This window comes from Cotesia glomerata, linkage group LG8 (assembly GCF_020080835.1).
Source record: "Cotesia glomerata isolate CgM1 linkage group LG8, MPM_Cglom_v2.3, whole genome shotgun sequence".
Taxonomy (NCBI): domain Eukaryota; kingdom Metazoa; phylum Arthropoda; class Insecta; order Hymenoptera; family Braconidae; genus Cotesia; species Cotesia glomerata.
In genome coordinates, this window is record NC_058165.1 from 18,260,847 (window position 1) to 18,281,925 (window position 21,079).

General features: G+C 26.3%; 1 protein-coding gene across 7 annotated transcripts in view; it reads right to left on the reverse strand.

The window, feature by feature from the left end:
* The window catches only part of LOC123271007 (protein kinase C, brain isozyme), a 49,479-nt gene extending 32,608 nt beyond the window's left edge, over positions 1 to 16,871 (reverse strand). For 2 of the 7 annotated variants that reach the window (XM_044737211.1, XM_044737212.1), the window contains exons 1-3: positions 16,630 to 16,860; positions 16,026 to 16,149; positions 15,478 to 15,714 (exon numbers count right to left, since the gene is read on the reverse strand). In XM_044737211.1, coding sequence (XP_044593146.1) covers positions 15,478 to 15,668 — 191 coding nt within the window. In that variant the 5' untranslated portion in view covers positions 15,669 to 15,714; positions 16,026 to 16,149; positions 16,630 to 16,860. Of the gene's footprint in view, positions 1 to 15,477; positions 15,729 to 16,025; positions 16,150 to 16,629 lie in introns of all 7 variants that reach the window. The other 5 variants (XM_044737214.1, XM_044737215.1, XM_044737213.1 and 2 more) reach the window with 5 other exon arrangements.
* Positions 16,872 to 21,079: the final 4,208 nt, after the last annotated feature.

A 21,079-nucleotide genomic window follows, 5' to 3' on the forward strand; every position in this document is an offset into this window, starting at 1 on the left:
TACGCGTATTACTTGATTATTATCAATTATCTTTATAGTTTCTATTTAAAATTATTAAAAATATCAGCACAAACTATAGCGACCCTGATTTTTAGATTTTAACTTTTTTCTTATGTAAAAAGCGGATGGCCAGAGACTAAATAATATAAGGATGCATGCTAATCTTATAATAGATGGGAAACTACAGTGAAAAAAAGATATTTGACAGCTTGCAATTACACACGCCAGGCGGCGCAAGAATAACTTTTACATGAACTATAGCTTAAAGGGGATAGTTTGCCACCGGAAATGTATTAAATTAAAATTGTCAATTTTTATTATTATTACAAAAAATACTGAAATCCGAACAAAAACAGTTTCACTGTAAAAAAATCACGCCAAGTCCACGTTCATAAGACTATTAAGAAAAAAAAATTTTATTTCTTTACAAAAAGATATAAAACAAAAAATTAAAAAATCCAAGTAACCGATATGGTTGTATATGATTTTCGGAAATTAAAAAAAATTTTGTTGTAAATTTAAAAATTAAAATAAACAATTCTAGAACGTACTTGGTGTGCGTCATTGTGTACTTCAATTTTTTTTAAAAGTCCTAGTAGATATATTTTAGGAATTTCATAAAAAGTGAAATTTGTCGTAACCACGCACACTAAATACGTTCCAAAATTGTTTCTTTTAATTTTTAAATTTACAACAAAATTTTTTTTAATTTCCGAAAATCATATACAACCATATCGGTTACTTGGATTTTTTAATTTTTTATTTTATATCTTTTTGTAAAGAAATAAAATTTTTTTTTCTTAATAGTTTTATGAACGTTGACTTGGCGTGATTTTTTTACAGTGAAACTGTTTTTGTTTGGATTTTTTTTATCAAAATGAGAAAAATCAAGCAAACTATTTCAATGCATTCAACTTTTCAAGTTCTCAATGAATGTTTACATTAATTAGAATAATATTAAGACTTATGGATCGAATTTTATAAATAAATTATAAATAAAAATAGTTGCCAGGGGACTGAGTATTGAAGTGGCCCAGAGACATATTTCCAGCACAAACGGTGCTTTGACACTAAATAAAATGCCGATAAAGCGCTAACAGCCCTATGGTTATTAACTCAAGGCTAGTTAGGTTCTTATAAACCTTACAAAAGGTAAAATAACACGCTGGATTTTTTTTTTTGGCTTTGAACTTCTGGCAGGGGACTGTTCTTAAAATGCCTGGGACAAACTTTGGTTTAATGAATTTAATGAAACAAATTAATTTTCGGTACTTTTTATTGAAGAAGATTGTTAGTTAACTAATTAAGTTTATAAACATTATGGACCAAATTATATATTATGGACGAATAACTTAAAATTGAATCTTAAAGTTTTAATTTCGGGAATGGGACGGCCCAGGGGACTGTTATTTCGGTGGTTTACCAATTTATACCAAAAAAACCAAAATTTATTTCATTTTAATTTTCAATGCTCCAAATAGAAATGTTTTTTTACTTTCGTAATAAATTTTTTTTAGTAACAAAATAAAAATTTTTCTAATAAAAAAATGCCTGGGACAGCGAAAAACATCCTTACAGAGAATCACCCATATATTATATATATATGAAAAATATATGAAAATGCATGTAGGTACTCAAATGAAAGCTTTTGATGAGCGTAACATCGGGATGAGCTTATATCTTTAAAAACATCAATATTTAAAAAAATACTGTACAATTTAATTGTTTAATAAAGTAAAATTTTATTTATTTATTTTTGGTAAAATTAAAAATATAATTTTCACCATTTAAAAATTAACCAGAGAATTAATCTCTTTAATATTCACTATAATTAAGAAATATTACGCAATAAATTAAGGTGAACTTGACTTTAAGGGATGCGCAAATATTTAAAAAATAATAAAGACTTTGTTTACACGTAGATAAGACCTCGAAAGATGAGAGGCGTCTTGTTGACGGGAATCCCACCGCGAAAGGTCACAGCAAAGCTAAAGGATTTCACAGCGCGCATTAAATCCACTCTCTCACCCTCCCTCATTCTTTTCTTTCTTTTATCTTTTGTCAGCGCCTTGGCTTGTTATCCTCTTTATTTTTTGCCCCTCGACAAAAGCCAGGGGACACATTTGTGAATATCTTGCGTGAAATTACGCTTTTTACTGTTTTTTTCTGGTTCTTCGGTCTTACAACTATCATCTTCCTTTCCGGTCTTTTCTTTTATTCTATTTCCCTACAGATATCTCCGTGTTAACGCGATTACTTTTTCCTCCGGCACTCTGGGGAGAAGTAATGGCTTTAAGATCAAGTTGTTACCGGAAATTACCGAAATTTACAACTTTAGTCAAAGAAATGAAATAAAATAAAAATTTTATCCATTACACTTTTTTAAATTATTTTAATGTCTATTAATTTCAAAAAATTGAATGAATCTCGTGAATTTCATTGGCTCTCAGCTTCGATAGATATTATGACGTCAAAATCAATAAGTCGTTTTTTTCCACGAAAAAATATCGAGTTTTTTATGATAAATTAATAAAAAAATATTAAAAGTTTGACCATTGAACGTGTACTTGGTGAAAAGCTATACAGTGTCTCGGGTTTTTCCTCAGATATGTCAATCGGTGTTCCTCTTTCTGCGACTATTCGCAGCCTACCCCCTCTTGTTACCAAAGGCACATTTACATACACATATAAAATACGGCATTTGGTCACCGTGTATTTCATGAGGTCTCGGGTTCGATCCCGAGCAACTGCAAGTTGAATAATTAATTTTTTTTTTCAACTAAAAAAATTTTTTTTTACATTTATTAATTAATTAGCTCGATAATAAAAAATATTGAGAAAAAAAATTCAACAAAATTCGAAAACGAAAAAGTTATACGGAGAATAAGGTGAAATTGTAGTTTATATAGTTTCTGAAAATTCTGGCTGTCAACTGCCGTGGTGGCCGAGTTGGTAAGGCGTCGAGGCATTGTGCAAACATGCTTGTATATCTACTTCTGTAGTACGTTTCTGTTCTTCAGAAACTGTACTTTCAGAAAATCCCCAGGGGTAGAAATTCTATTTAGTATAGAAGTAGTTATTTCACAAATAAGATGTTTATTTGTTGCCGTAAGATGGACGGCGGAGTTCACGAAATGGTCAACCTTTACAAGCATGTGATTGTTGACTCGAAGGACCCTGGTTCGAATCCAGGCTGCGGTATTTTTTTTTTATTTTATTTTTGCAAATAATGATATGAAAGATATTATGACAAAATTTTAATAAAATACAACATGAGACTGGCGACAATAGATAGATTTGTAAAAAAATCTACCTAATGAACTATTTTATTGACTACTTTTATAGGAAAATTATTCACGGATGTAAGCTCGTCAGGAAGATGGATTTCTAACGAGAGGAACAAGAAAAGTCGAGCAAATGATCCATCTTTTTATTGAGGATTCGTCGTTAACTCCGACGACGGTACGTCGCAGTACATCTTTTTTATAGATTAACTCTTCTTTTATCGGGTGATCCATCCTCAGAATAGACAGAATGGACATTCTCATTTAAAATAATGAATAATTGGCAGAAAAAACCGGAAATTATTAACTTTTTTATGATTTATGAGTATTTTACAAGAATTATTACATTTTTTAAGAGTTTTAAAAATTTTATAACTATAAAAAAATTTCCGCTATTTATTTTTATAATAATTTTATTGTTATAAAATTATAAAAAAATTTTTAATGTCAGTTAACTCAATTATAATTTTTTTTAATAAAAAATAAATTTTATTTTAATAGAAATATTTATTATTTGTTTTTATTTAATAATCTTTATAAACTATTAATAAATGATTTTTTAACATCATAAGACTTAATAATTATTTATTAACTGTTAATAAATATTTGTTAACTATTAATAAATACTTATTAACTATTAATAAAAGTACTTTCCTCCCAAATAAATATTGAATGTTAAAAAATATTTATTAAAATTTAATAATTGTCTTCAAATAAATAAAATTTTTTTTTTTCAGTTTAATGAGTTTTGGCAGAGAACCAAAACACAGAGCAATTGATCACTTGTCGTTTAGTCGATAAAATTTATAAAGCTTGAGAAGTGTGAAATAAATTTATAAGCAAGACCCTCATTTTTTATCCGCAACGCCTTAAGACTCTGTAATGTATTCTAAGACATTAACAAGTACTTTAATGGCACAAACAAATAACAAGTTTTGATTTTTATTTATTTCAATAAAATTTTATTACTTAAAATAATAATTTAGAATAAAAGAAGGTAAGATAGGGCTTGTTATTTATAGTTAATGGGTTAATCTTCTCACGGTCTTTGAAATTTAATTTAACTGACTACTGTTTAGAGTTAACGTTATTTCAACAACACTAGAACGTAGCTTTCTACTTCAGGGATTTACTGGGATTACTTAAATTGGTGAATGGAGTCAACAACTCTAACTCTAACTCTAACTCTGAGTAACACTTTATATAAATAATAATAAAAATGTAAATATAAATTATTGTCTTATCTATTTATTTTTTACACATTGATAGAAAGATTTATTAATTATTAATAATTTAATTTATTTGAAGACATTTAATTTATTAAATTTTAATAAATATTTCTTAACATTCAATATTTATTTGGGAGGAAAGTACACTTATTAATAGTTAATAAGTATTTATTAATAGTCAACAAATATTTATTAACAGTTCAAAAATAATTATTAAATCCTATGATGTTAAAAAATCATTTATTAACAGTTAATAATGCTTATTAAATATAAAAAAATCCTTCTCTCCGTGTAGTTTTGAAAATTTCCAACAGGTGGCGCATGGCCGCTGAATCTTCTCACTACAAGAGAGTTAACTTTTATAAATTAAGTATTGAAATAAATTTTGAAAAAGTTACACTGTTAGAAAGATTTATTAATTATTAATAATTTAATTTATTTGAAGACATTTAATTTATTAAATTTTAATAAATATTTCTTTACATTCAATATTTATTTGGGAGGAAAGTACTTTTATTAATAGTATAAAGTATTTATTAATAGTTAACAAATATTTATTAACAGTTAATAAAGCTTATTAAATATAAAAAATTCCTTCTATCGGTGTAGTTTTGGAAAATTCCAACAGGTGGCGCATGGCCGCTGAATCTTCTCACTACAAGAGAGTTAACTTTTATATATTAAGTATTGAAATAAATTTTGTAAAAGTTACACTGATAGAAGGGCTTATTAATTATTAATAATTTAATTTATTAAATTTTAATAAATATTTTTTAAAATTTAATATTTATTTGGGGGGAAAGTACATTTATTAATAGCTAATAAGTATTTATTAATAGTTAAAAAACATTAATAAATATTTTATTGAGTGAATTTGCTTAGCTTGCGTGTCATATGATATCAAGATTGCTTATAAACAAAAATCATCTTTATAAATTATTTGCATTAATTACATTGCATTATAATAACGTTTATTGTAAAATACCGAATTCAATCACAGCTCATAATTATTCGTTATATTGTTAAATATTAAAAAGGTTAATTTATTTAGTGAATTTAATTATTATCATGAATTCCAGCTGTAGGGTTATAAAAAGTGTCAAAAGAAAATTGCTATTTTTGCTTTTTATTTTAAATAACAGTTAACAGTTAACAAATATTTACCATTAATAAATATTTATTAACAATTAATAAATTACTTATTAACTGTTAATAAATCGTTTTTAATAAATAATTTGTTAACTGTTAATAAATAATTATTAAATCCTACGTTAAAAAATCAGTTAATAAAGCTTATTAAATATAAACAAATCCTTTTATCATTGCATAAAACATTTTGGATTGATTACGAAGCCGATAAATAATTCATACATCAATCGGTAATTTATGAGGCCGCTCAAGGTCAAGTGGATGGAACGTAATAAAATTTTTGTTGAATGACCTAGGCTAAGTTTTTTTCTGACATCAATGCGGATGCTTAGTTCGTCAGTTGTCAAGTATGACGACATGAGTAATACAATGCCTTGGTACTGTAATTTATTATGTTATCAATCGACAGTTTGATGAATTTCTCGTGGGATTCATTATTAATTTTGTTTACGTAAATGCCGCTTTTTATTGTTATTATAATTATGTAATTTATAAATTAACGTGCTACGGAAACGGTGTTCGAATAAATGAATATTTGAATATTGAATATTCAGTCGATTCCGTTAAGAATAATTGTCAGCAATTAACTTTTAGGGAATGGGAATTTATTGCTGTCATGAAATAGATCATTTATAAATTTATAAATTTACCCAATGGAATAATTAATTATGGTAATTGGGAAAAACAACGTAATTAGTTAAAAAAAGGTCACGAACAAGTGCCTAATAATTTTTTTTTAATTAAAGTACTAACAAATTTAATTGCATGAAAATGAAACTAATTAAAAATTTAACTTGATTAGAGAAAAAAATTTTATAAGTTTTTAGGCTCCATAATTAAGAAATGACCTTGTATCTTGTGAACTATTGACATTTTTAAAGATATAAGCTCATCTTGATGTTACACTCATCAAGAGCTTTCATTTGAGTACCCACATCAATTTTTCATATATTTTACGTATTTATATATATTATATATATGTATATATGAAAAATATATCAAAAATGCATGTGGGTACTCAAATAAAAGGTCTTGATAAGTGTAACATCAAGATGAGTTTATATCTTTGAAATATATAATATATATATGTATATATGAAAAATATATGAAAAATTGATGTGGGTACTCAAATGAAAGGTCTTGATGAGTGTAACATCGGGATGAGCTTATATCTTTAAAAACGTCAATAGTTAAAAAAGTACAGTGCAATTCAATAAAATACATTATTAAAATAAATGAACTAAATAATGTAAAACATGAAGAAAAAAATCAGAGCAATCACTTGACACAAATAATTGCGGTAGGATATGAGTAACTGAGGAACGCATTGGCGGTTAATTTATGGCTGGATTTCTCGATCAGTACCTCCGACAACATACCAACAGGCGGATGCGGAATAACAGAAGGTCCACGTGCCTTACGTGACACACCCACACGTAGATATAAACATGGGTTGATTATCTGATGATATGCATGCTGTCTGGTAGCTTTCTTGGCTGGCATTCTTATCTCGGTGACAGAAAAAGATGTACGTTTGTTTTATATCTGGCATTGCACTCCAACTGACAGCATTTAAATCTCTACTCGTGTGTTTACTTTCACATCAAAACATACATGATCTGAGTCATTGGACTTTGTAAGAACTAAACAGAAAACTAGTTCGACTGGTAATCTAATCTTCGATAAGACTCTGGGTCGCGTTTCAGCACAGAATATAATTTTTTTTATTGACAAGAAATTTCACTTATTCCAAAATTAATTCTCTTGCTGTAAAAAATACGTATCTGGATCCAAGAAAATTTATTTAATTATTGTTTCTTTTATTATTAATATATCTTTTAATGTATTAGAATGCTCAAAAAAATTTCATCTAGTAGATTAATAAATGATGAATGAATATTTGAGAAAAATTAATAATTATTAATTTTTTTCTCAAAAATCTATCATATCGACGGTCTAATTAGCAATTTAACTCCTTATTTTTTAGAGGGTCATTTTTTAATATTTTTATGTAGCAATAGACCAATTATAAATTATTTTAATGATCCAAACCAAAATATTATACCTTTAGTAGATATTAAATGGTTTTTTAAAGTGACAATTAATTTTTATCTAATTGTTTTTTCGTACAAATGGAAGATTCTCTAAAATGGAGTTAGACAATTTGCTGCACAAAAAAAAAGGTTCACTTGAGCCAAGAAAATATTTTTCTTCCTAATTATTTTCTTGAGCGAAAAAAATTTTCTTTTGACAAGAAATTTCATTTACAAAATTAATTCTCTTGCTTTAAGAAATACGTTTCTTGATCCAAGAAAATTTATTTAAGTCAAGAAAATGTTGTTGTTTTGAGAGAATTTAGCCTTTTGCTCCAAAAAATTTAGTTCTTGATAGAAGTTAATTTTCTTGTCTTGATAAAATTTCTCTCTTGCTCCAAAAAATTAAATATAAAGATAGAAGTAAATTTTCATTAATATTATTGATTAAAATGTCAAATGGGAAGATCAAATAATATTTAATTTTTTTTATTCAATATGTTTAATTGCACGCTAAAATATTATAAAAAGGGAGGAGGTAGCATAGTATTGACAACTACTGAGAGTTAAGTGTATACTGAGAGAAAGTAAGTGGAGAATGACCCGGTAGCTTAACTGGTAAAAGCATCCTGACATGTAATCGGGGAGATCCAGGTTCGATTCCTGGCTTGGTTAATTTTTCATGGATTTTTTTCAAAAAGTTGCCCTTTATTCTCAGTAGCTTTCCATCGTTAATACTTAACATATAGTCGAACAGATACTAGCATTCACCAGCTAACTAGTGTTCAAGTTCGATGGTTACCCATCGACCTAACTATCCGAAGACGAATTGTCTCAAATCGTTAGTGAAGATAAAAATTTCCATCCACTTGAAATTAGATTTATACTAGCATAAAAATGACCGAATAGGTGATAACGGGTTAGAAGAATTATAAAAAGGGTATCAAATATTCTCGAGAAAAATTTTCTCAAGAGAAAATTTTTTTCTCAGAAGTGGCGCTGCTTCCCTAAAAGTATCTAAAAATCTTGATCAAATATAAAAATTTATTGTATCAAGTATTTATGATAGAATTAAGAAAAAATGACTTCCACCAAGAATAGAATTTAAAGAAAAATTTTTCCCGAAAATTTTCTTGAGCCAAGAATTTTGTTTTCCAGTCAAGAAAATTGTTAAAAAAACGTATACCGAAATGAAAAATATGAAGAAAGTGTTCTCTAATAGATTATTCAGAGCGCAAGAGCAAAAAGTGGAGCTTTGAAAAAACATGATACATAATAATGAGAATATGAGTAGGAAAAAAGCTCGTGGGTTTTTCTTTTATATGTAGAAGAAGAAAAATACCGAGGGTATGTATACTGTCGGTGTGTATAGCATACAACTGTACATAATGTATCATATCTGCATTGGAGGCTTTCGAGCTTCCTCAGTGAAGACGACCAGTCTCATCAGTATGTAACACAGAGGCATCAAGCTTGGTTGTTGATATAAATACGCCAGCTGTGTCTCTCTGTCTGTGTGCAATCACTATCGCTGAGATACTATACGAGAGAGTATGTGGCCTGAATCTCGAGATTCATCTGTAGGCCGCTGTCTAGTAATATATGAGAATAATATTCACCTCACTATATTACTACACTGTTTAGATATACGTGTGTAGTCTCTACTCTTGTGTACGGCATAAAGGGGCTTATGTTATATATTGTATACAGGGTTCGTGGTATACCTTTCCTTCTGTTTACATTATTAACATAAGCTCACCTGACTATGGCTTGTACATTTAGATAATTAATATTCTTAAGAATCCCCTCGGATTACTTTCTCTAAGATTTAGAGAAATACTAAGGGCTAATCTTGTTTTTTTAATTTATTTTAAACCCTAAATTTATGACGGAAATAACTTTTTTTTTATTAAAAGTATATTTTTTTTTTTTAAATAAAAAAAAAACATTAAATTGCACTGTACTTTCCTAACTATTGACGTTTTTAAATATATAAGCTCACCCTGATGTTACACTCCTCAAGAGCTTTCATTTGAGTACCCACATGGATTTTTGATATATTTTTCATATATACATATATATAATATATATTTTAAAGATATAAGCTCATCCTGATGTTACACCCATCAAGAGCTTTCATTTGAGTACCCTCATGCATTTTTGATATATTTTTCATATATACATATACATAATATATATAAATATATAAAATATATGAAAAATTGATGTGGGTGCTCAAATGAAAGATCTTGATGAGTGTAACATCAAGATGAGCTTATATCTTTAAAAATGTCAATATTTCACGAGATACAAGGTCATTTCCTGATTATGTATCTAGAGATATTTTCGAATGCAGCCTAAATACTTATAATAAATTGACTGTCGCTGAAAATTTAACTAAAAAAAATATTAAATGAATTTTTTAAATTATAAATTTTTGATAAAAAGCATCAATAAAATTTTTTTAATAATAAATTTTGAAAAAAAATAATTTAATAAAATTTATAAATGAATTTTTATTAATTACACTGTACTTTCTTAAGTATTGACGTTTTTAAATATATAAGCTTATCCTGATGTTACACTCATCAAGAGCTTTCATTTGAGTACCCACATGCATTTTTGATATATTTGTCATATATACATATATAAATATATAAATATATGAAAAATTGATGTGGGTACTCAAATAAAAGGTCTTGAAGAGTATAATATCAAGATGAGCTTATATCTTTAATAATGTCAAATTATATCGGAAAAAATGTTTAAATTCAAAATTTTGATTTTTTATGATTTAAAAAAAATCAAAATTTTTTTTAATAAATTAAAAATTTTCTTTAAAAATTTCAAGACACTTTTTTGTGATTATTCTTAAGAAAATTGATTTAAATATTAAATTTTAATTGTCATTTTTTAATATTAATATTCAAAGATGAATAAAATGCATTTGATATATTTTTCATATATACATATATATAATATATATTTTGAAAATATAAGCTCATCCCGATGTTACACTCATCAAGAGCTTTCATTTGAGTACCCACATGCATTTTTGATATATTTTTCATATATACATATACATAATATATATAAATATATAAAATATATGAAAAATTGATGTGGGTACTCAAATAAAAGGTCTTGAAGAGTATAATATCAAGATGAGCTTATATCGTTAAAAATGTCAATATTTCACGCGATACAAGGTAATTTCTCAATTATATATCTAAAGATAGAGCATTAAATAAATTTTCTGTCCTAAGCTTTTTCTTAAAAATAATTTTTTTAATTTTTCAACTAAAATTACACTCTTTCTCATGATTAAAGTAAAAAGAAATATTCCCAAGATTTTATTCTTATTACTTTTAAAAATTCATATAAAAAACCAATAGCAATTCCATCTGCTCTTATTTAAACTTTGTCTTAAAGGTCTTACAATATCGTTTTATTTAATTGAATTAACCGGTTCTTTATAAAATAAAATCCTCTTAGTAGTACCTTGATGCCAGAGAGTACTACAGTAGCAATAAAAATGCCACTGTAGATTAAAAGAGTAAAGCAATTTAATAATTTAATAAACTAGGGTTAGGTATTATTTTATATGCGTATAAGATGTCAAGGCTTGTACCCAAGAGATACATCTAGTTAAGTCTCCACATTATTATTATTTTTATTCGATGTAGAAAGTGAAAATTTTCGATAAAAATCTCACGATCTCCCCTAAAGATAAATTTTATTCAAAAAGTTTCCAAATAATCGTCTTATCGCTCGATATTATGTTGCAAATGATAATAACGCGTTTAATGAGTATTAAAAAAATTCCAGTAATTATATTCGACTTAATGTTCAATTTAATGACTATGATTATCAGTGTTTTAGTAAAAGTATTGCGAGTAGAGTATTATGACGACGATGATGACGACGGTGAGTTAGGTCTGTCAAGGACGAGCAATTTAACGATGAAACGTCGCGCGCACTTGCTTTTATATGTATAACATATAACATAACAACAGTGTATATAACTATAACCAAACGTTAGTTTTATATAGCTTATTGCGTGTATGTGTGCGCCTACTGTACCTACAAGCTCGATTTTAAATGGATAGAACAAATAATAAAAAAAGACGTCACAACGGACAGTGTACTACAATATCAGTAAATTTAATTGTTATAAGCTGTAGAATGTTTAGCTTGATAAATTTATTGTTTAAAAAATTTATAATGGTTTATTTTTAATGTTTTAATTTATAAGTTGATTGAAATAAGAGATTGTATTTATATAAAAGGGAAGTAAGAGTATAATTTTTTTATAAATTTAAATTCTTGGTTAAATGTTAGAGTTAAAAAATTATAAAGGACCCTTTTGTAAGGAATTTAATGCTCTATAAAAAAGGTTCTGTTAAAGTTTGATACTTCTTACCTTTGAGACGAAATTTGAATTGAAAATATTGGATTTTTTTTTTTAAATTGAATTTTGATTATTAAAATTTATGATAAGTATTTAGGCTGCATTTGAAAATGTTCTGTAGGTACATAATTAAGAAATGACCTTGTATCTCGTGAACTATTGACATTTTTAAAGATATAAGCTCATCTTGATGTTACACTCATCGAGACCTTTCATTTGAGTACCCACATCAATTTTTCATATATTTTATATATTTATGTATATTATATATATGTATATATGAAAAATATATAAAAAATCCATGTGGGTACTCAAATGAAAGCTCTTGATAAGTGTAACATCAAGATGAGCTTATATCTTTAAAATATATATTATATATATGTATAGATGAAAAATATATCAAATGCATTTTATTTATCTTTGAGTATTAATATTAAAAAATAATAATTAAAATTTAATATTTAAATCATTTTTCTTAAGAATAATCACAAAAAAAAATTTTGGTTTTTTTTTTAAATCATAAAAAATCAAAATTTTGAATTTGAACATTTTTACCGATATAATTTAACATTTTTAAAGATATAACCTCATCTTGATGTTACATTCATCAAGACCTTTCATTTAAGTACCCACATCAATTTTTCATATATTTTATATATATTATATATATGTATATATGAAAAATATATCAAAATGCATTTTATCATATATCTTTGAGTATTAATATTAAAAAATAATAATTAAAATTTAATATTTGAATCATTTTTCTTAAGAATAATCACAAAAAAAAAAATTTGTTTTTTTTTTAAATCATAAAAAATCAAAATTTTGAATTTGAACATTTTTACTGATATAATTTGGCATTATTACAGATATAAGCTTATCTTGATATTATACTCTTCAAGACCTTTCATTTGAGTACCCACATTAATTTTTCATATATTTTATATATTTATATATATGTATATATGAAAAATATATCAAAATGCATGTGGGTACTCAAATGAAAGCTCTTGATGAGTGTAACATCAAAATGAGCTTATATATTTAAAAACGTCAATACTTAAGAAAGTACAGTGCAATCAATCAAAATTCATTTATAAATTTTATTAATTTATTTTTTTTTTAAATTTATTATTAAAAAAATTTTATTGATGCTTTTTATCAAAAATTTATAATTTCAAAAATTCATTTAATGTTTTTTCTATCCAATTTTCATAGATAGTCAATGTATTATGATAAGTATTTAGGCTGCATTCAAAAATGCTCTATCACTAGATCCATAATTAAGAAATGAGCTTTTATCTTGTGAACTATGGACATTTTTAAAGATATAAGCTCTTTTTGGTGTTATACTCATCAAGATCTTTCATTTGAGTACCCACATCAATTTTTATATATTTATATATATTATATATATATATATATATATATATATATATATATATATATATATATATATATATATGTATATATATATATATATATATATATATATATATATATAGGTGATTCTCTGTAAGGACGTCTTAAATCTGTACAAAATTGTCCGACCAAATTATTTTTGATTTTATTAGAAAAAAAACTAACAAGGGCTACAAAACTATCAGCTTAATCATAATAAATAAACAGCCAATTTTATTTTTGCTTTTTCGATATTTGTGTGTCTTTTGCCATATAACATCACAGGGGACTGTTTGCCAGGGGACTATTTTTTTTATCAAATTGAGAAAAATCAAGCAAACTATTTCAATGCATTCAACTTTTCAAGTTCTCAATGAATATTTACATTAATTAGAATAATATTAAGACTTATGGATCGAATTTTATAAATAAATTATTAATAAAAATAGTTGCCAGGGGACTGAGTATTGAAGTGGCCCAGAGACATATTTTCAGCACAAACGGTGCTTTGACACTAAATAAAATGCCGATAAAGCGCTAACAGCCCTATGGTTATTAACTCAAGGCTAGTTAGGTCCTTATAAACCTTACAAAAGGTAAAATAACACGCTGGATTTTTTTTTTGGCTTTGAACTTCTGGCAGGGGACTGTTCTTAAAATGCCTGGGACAAACTTTGGTTTAATGAATTCAATGAAACAAATTAATTTTCGGTATTTTTTATTGAAGAAGATTGTTAGTTAACTAATTAAGTTTATAAACATTATGGACCAAATTATATATAATGGACGAATAACTTAAAATTGAATCTTAAAGTTCTAATTTTGGGAATGGGACAGCCCAGGGGACTGTTATTTCGGTGGTTTACCAATTTATAGCAAAAAAACCAAAATTTATTTCATTTTAATTTTCAATGCTCCAAATAAAAATGTTTTTTCCTTCCGTAACAAATTTTTTTCAGTAACAAAATAACAATTTTTCCAATAAAATGCCTGGGACAGCAATAAACATCCTTACAGAGAATCACCCATATAAAAAATATATAAAAAATGCATGTGGGTACTCAAATGAAAGCTTTTGATCCGTGTAACATCGGAATGAGCTTATATCTTTAAAAACGTCAATAGTTAAAAAAGTTCACTGCAATTTAACAAAATTCATTATTTAATAAAGCAAAATTTTATTTATCTACACTTCACAAATCACGGCAGTCACATCGTGACTGCAAGATTACTAGTATTTCAATTATTTTAAGAGAATATAAAATATTTTTACTCTCCAAACTTTAAAAAAAGTCGGATAAAATTAAACAACTTTAAAAGTATATCAAAAGTTTGTTAAAATCATAAATCGCCATAAAAGTCGAAAAATCTTTAAATTTACTGTAAATTCAACTTTGACCTTGTATAACTTCTAAACGAGTAGATTTATCAGAAAATGATAAGACCTTTTCTGTAGAGCGTTAAATTCCCTGAAAAATTCTATCTTAGTCTTTTCAGTACACTGATCCGTTGCTGAGTTGCAAAATTTAAGATTAAGGAACAATATTTTTTGTTGATTTTATAAAAAATATTAAATTGCTATTATAAATTTTTATATTAACATTTTTAGTAATTAAAAAAAATTATCATATGCATATTAAGGTAGTGTGTTTCATATTTACATATATTACAGTAGAAAATTTTAATATTTTATCAAGTTACACGTTAAATCTAATTTATTCAAAAAAATTCAAATTTTTTTTTTTGATAAAAAATCGAGACAAAAAAATAATTTTTATTAAAAATATCTGCTTATGATTTTATCATTTAAGTTTTATTTATTACAAATAATTACTTTTAAAAATGGGAATATAAATTCCTTAGAATTTTATTTCCCCAGAAAAAATAAACAATAATGTTAAAATATTTTTTTATTTAAAATAAAATTTTTTAAATTAATAATTTATCTTAAAAAAAAATAAACTCACCAAATAAAATCCTTACAATGACTGCAAAAAGTGGGTTGCTTGAAGAACCGGGGCATAAAACTGTGATCCTTAATCATATAAACATTTTTCTTCTTCAACGCACCCTTGCGACCCCTGAGCCGTTTGGCAAAGGCAGTAGTAGCATCATTAGGACCCATAGAGTCCTCGCACGTGTTATCTTCGTCCGCCATCCTCGGTTTTTAAAACCCTTCTTTTTCTTTCCGAAACTTGTTACTCCTTAAATGAACCCCCAACAAACAAATAATAACAATTATTAAAAAGTTCACTGACACGACGAGTGAATTCGCACTACTCACGATACTGCACACACTTCATAAACATATAGCTATATTTAAGTCTCAGTGCTACAAGTAGTTTATACTAGACCACTTACTCCAAATTCACTCTTTCTTTCTCTCAAATAATCATTCTCTCTCTCTCAGTCGCTCTTGTATTACTTTTTCCGATCTGTTAGAGTCCGTGTCACAACTACTGACCAGCTATTTAATTCCCTCGACATTAATCAATCAATCAATCAACCAACGTACCGAACAACCAATCTACCAATCTATCAGCCGAAATAAACAGTGTGGGTGTCTCAGTAGTTGTTGTTGCCTCAAGAACTAAATAAACTTTTTGTTTAGGTTTAACATCCGTTTAAAGACAACCACTCTAATAATTAATAATTATTCATTTATAATTAATAATTACTAACTTAATAATTAATAATTAATATTTATTAACTAATAATTCATAATTATTAACTAATAATTCATAATTATTAACTAATAATTCATAATTATTAACTAATAATTCATAATTAATAATTAATAATTCATAATTATGATTTAATAATTAATAATTAAGAACTAATAATTGATAATTATTAACTTAATCATTAATAATTCATAATTATTAACTAATAATTATTAATTATTAACTTAATCATTAATAATTCATAATTATTATTTAATAATTAATAATTAAGAACTAATAATTAATAATTATTAACTTAATAATTCATAATTATTATTTAATAATTAATAACTAAAAATTAATAATTAATAATTACTAACTTAATAATTAATAATTACTAACTAATAATTAATATTTATTAATTTCTAAGAGTACAGTCCAGCAGATTAGCTTTACCCGGCTTTGCTAAGTTCACTTAGATCGGATAATTGAATATGTGTGAGTGTGATACGACTATAACTATCGCGGTGATAATTTTAGAACCTTACTACTATAACTGAGAGCGGTGGAAGCAGCAGCGATGCCTGAGCCTTACGCTACCACACTACACTAAACTCAACTACTGCTCATCCAAAGCCGCGCACCAGGATGATATCGACATGACCCATGCGGTAGCACACCGCGACTGTGCCGTTTAGCGCTGGAGATGGTGGGGCTCGGCCTATACTGGTGGGAGCCAAGGTTTAACTTGCTAATAACTGATCTGAGAACGACAACTCACGCTTTTCTTATAACAATCCAGCATCTGGTAGCTCCTCTCCAGGGCTGTTATACTGATATAAGGAATTATTAACTATTAATAATTCAAAGACAATTATTTAATTTTAATAAATATTTATTTGAGAGGAAAGTACATTTATTAATAGTTAATAAGTATTAATTAATAGTTAACAAATATTTATTAACAGTTAATAAATAATTATTGAATCCTATGATAAAAAGTCATTTATTAACAGTTAATAAAGCTTATTAAATATAAAAAAATCCTTCTATCAGTATTTGGAAAATTCCAACAGGTGGCGCATAGCCGCTGAATCTTCTCACTACAAGAGAGTTAATTTTTATAAATTAAGTATTGAAATAAATTTTGTAAAAGTTACACTGATAGAAAGATTTATTAATTATTAATAATTTAATTTATTTGAAGACTTTTAATTTATTAAATTTTATTTAATATTTTTTAATATTCAATATTTATTTGGGAGGAAAGTACTTTTATTAATAGTTAATAAGTATTTATTAATATTTAACAAACATTTAATCAACAGTTAATAAATATTTTGTTGAATTAATTTGTTTGGCTTGCGTGTCATATGATATAACGATTGCTTATAAACAAAAATCATATTTATAAATTATTTGCATTAATTATATTACATTATAATAACGTTTATTGTAAAATACCGAATCCAATCACAGCTCATAATTTTCTGTTATATTTTTAAATATTAAAAGGGTTAATTTATTTAGTGAATTTAATTATTATCATGAATTCTAGCTGTAGGGTTATAAAAAGTGTCAAAAAAAAATTGCTATTTTTGCTTTTAATTTTAAATAACAGTTAACAGTTAACAAATATTAACCATTAATAAATATTTATTAACAATCAATAAATTAATAAAATAAATCTCAGAGTTTTATTAAAATATTGACCTTAGAAAATAGAACTGATTGCGTGGGCTATGAAGAAAATTTGAGGGATGAATTTGCTACGTCACAAAGCTATGGGGTTTTAATTAAACCACTTGGAGTTGATATATTAAGAAGGGATAGAAGTTTTATCGTCATTTACTACGATTATAAGTTGAGGGTGCGTGAAATATTGGATTAAGATTTTTATGTTTTGTTTTTGACAGGTTTAAAAAAACTTTATATACAGAGAAAGAAAATTTTCTTGACTAAAGAACAAAATTCTTGACTCAAGAAAATTTTCGGGTGCCGTAAGGCCGAAGTTAAATTTTTCCTTAAATTCTATTCTTGATAGAAGTCATTTTTTCTTAATTCTATCATAAATACTTGATACAATAAATTTGTATATTTGATCAAGATTTTTAGATACTTTAAGGAAGCAACGCTACTTAATTCTAAGAAAAAAATTTTTTCTTGAGAAAATTTTTCTCGAGAATATTTGATATCCTTTTTATATTATTTTAGCGCGCAATTATACATATTGAATGAAAAAAAATGATGAAATATTATTTGATCTTCCTATTTGACATGTTAATCAATAAAAATATTAATGAAAGTTTACTTCTAACTTTATATTTAATTTTTTGGAGCAAGAGAGAAATTTTCTCAAGACAAGAAAATTAACTTCTATCAAGAACTAAATTTTTTGGAGCAAAAGGCTAAATTTTCTCAAAACAACAACATTTTCGAGACTTAAATAAATTTTCTTGGATCAAGATACGTATTTCTTAAAACAAGAGAATTAATTTTGTAAGTGAAATTTCTTGTCAAAAAAAATTTTTTTTCGCTCAAGAAAATAATTAGAAAGAAAAATATTTTCTTGGCTCAAGTAAACCTTTTTTTCTGTGCAGCAAATTGTCTAACTCCATTTTAAAGAATCTTCCATTTGTACGAAAAAACAATTAAATAAAAATTAATTTTCACTTTAAAAAACCATTTAATATCTACTAAAGGTATAATATTTTGGTTTGGATCATTAAAATAATTAATAATTGGTCTATTGCTACATAAAAATATTAAAAAATGACCCTCTAAAAAATAAGGAGTTAAATTGCTAATTAGACTGTCGATATAATAGATTTTTGAGAAAAAAATTAATAATTATTAATTTTTCTCAAATATTCATTTGTCATTCATTAATCTACTAGATAGAATTTTTTTGAGCATTCTAATACATTAAAAGATATATTAATAATAAAGGAAACAATAATTAAATAAATTTTCTTGGATCAAGATACGTATTTTTTGAAGCAAGAGAATTAATTTTATGAATTAATTCTCAAGAAAATGTCTGTTTAAAATCATACTAAATTTATTAAGATAATCTCAATTTAATGATTCGATAAAATATTATATCTCGGCAATATCCCAATACTTTTCCCTTTCCCTTTCTCTTTATCCCTCGATGTAATGTGGGATTCCGAGGGTGCCCGAATGACCCGGCAAAACGTGACCCCGAGATCCCTACCCTAGACCCTATAAGTGATGCTGGCACCCCACCAGGAGGGCAAACCAGGGTGAACTGAGCACACCAGCCAAGAGGGATAGCAATGGAGAGAACCGGCTGGGTTCACTAGTAGGGGCTTAGTTTCGCTCAAACTCGAAATTGATCGGATCAACACGCGACAGCGGATCCATTTTATCGGTAAATTCCGATGGTTACACCGTATAGGCTCTTCGGTACGGTCATCCGTGACCAATTTGATTTTAAGGCTGACGGCAGTATATAGTACCATTTGTATGTAGATAGGCTTTCTCTTTAGAACATTATCTGATGACATGATACGAGTGTAAGAGTATTAAAGCTTGATACGAAGAATTGACAGAGAAAAAGCGATAACCAGTGACTAGTCGGTAGTCGATAAGGTTCAACAGTGAGCTTGGCCTAGGCTTTAGGCTACTCTTGCTAACTAGTCAGCTGTAAAGACCGTAACCCGTGGCTGTAACATCTAGGTCAATAATACCCTCTCGGGCCTCTGTGCTCTGTGCTGCTGCTATTTTTAATAGCGAGCCTATCTGTTGCAAGCCCGCCGGTCGACATCAGCCACCGTATGTACACCAATATACATATGTAACTACTGATTGGCTGATGGAATTGCGGGAATAAATGAAGTAAAAAATCAAGGGTCATTTTTTCAAGCTTGAAAAAGTTATTGGTAAAATTTTCTGACCGGCTTTTGGTAATAAATTTAAAGAGATTTAATTTACCAGCAGATTTGGTTGATGATATTAACCGTAGGTAAGGATGCGGAATTTTTGGGTGGAAGTTGGTCAGAAAGAGAAGATAGTTATCGACAGATAGTAAGGGAATTTTTTCTTTTCTAAAGAAATACCAGATTTTGATAATTTGGATCTCTATATTATCAAAGGTAGTACTGACGCGCCCTCTGATGTATTTAATTTCAACGAGCTTAATAAATTAATGGGATAAAACTACAATTTTTCATTAATAAAACAAAATTATAAATTAAAAATAATTATGAAATTTTTATTGAAAGAAATGGAATATAAATGAAATTTTGAATTTTTATTTTTTCATTCAATTTATTATCAATAATCAATAATTATTAAGTTAATAAAAAAAATACAACATTAAAAGATACAAATAATTTTTTTAGAATAAATTAAGCTTTTAACATGAAATTTTTTTATAATTATTTATCGGCTTCAAATTTTTAGTTAATAAGTATAGTGAAAATGTAAATATTATATTAAAAATCAATCACGATATATAAAAAAAAAATTTTGATAAATTTTCATTGATAATTTATAATTTAATTGTTATGAAAATCTAAAAAGTTAATACTTATAAAATTTATAATTATAAAATTGAAATAAAAGAATTCTACGTTTAAAAGATAAAAAGTACAAATTTATTTTCAAGTATTTAGTTATTATAATTGTTTTTAAATGAATAATATATTAACAATTGTAATAAGTAATGAATGTAAGTGTTAATATATTAAATAAAATATTATTTTTAATAAATTACCACGTGTTTTAAATTTTTCAGTTTTTAATCCTTAATTATTTGATTAAAAAATTTATTTTTTATTGAAAAAACTAGAGCAATGGATGCACGGTGGCTTAAACTTAATCTAAATATATTCGCGAGCGCTCAATTGATAGTTTAAATAAATAGACACGTGTTTTGATT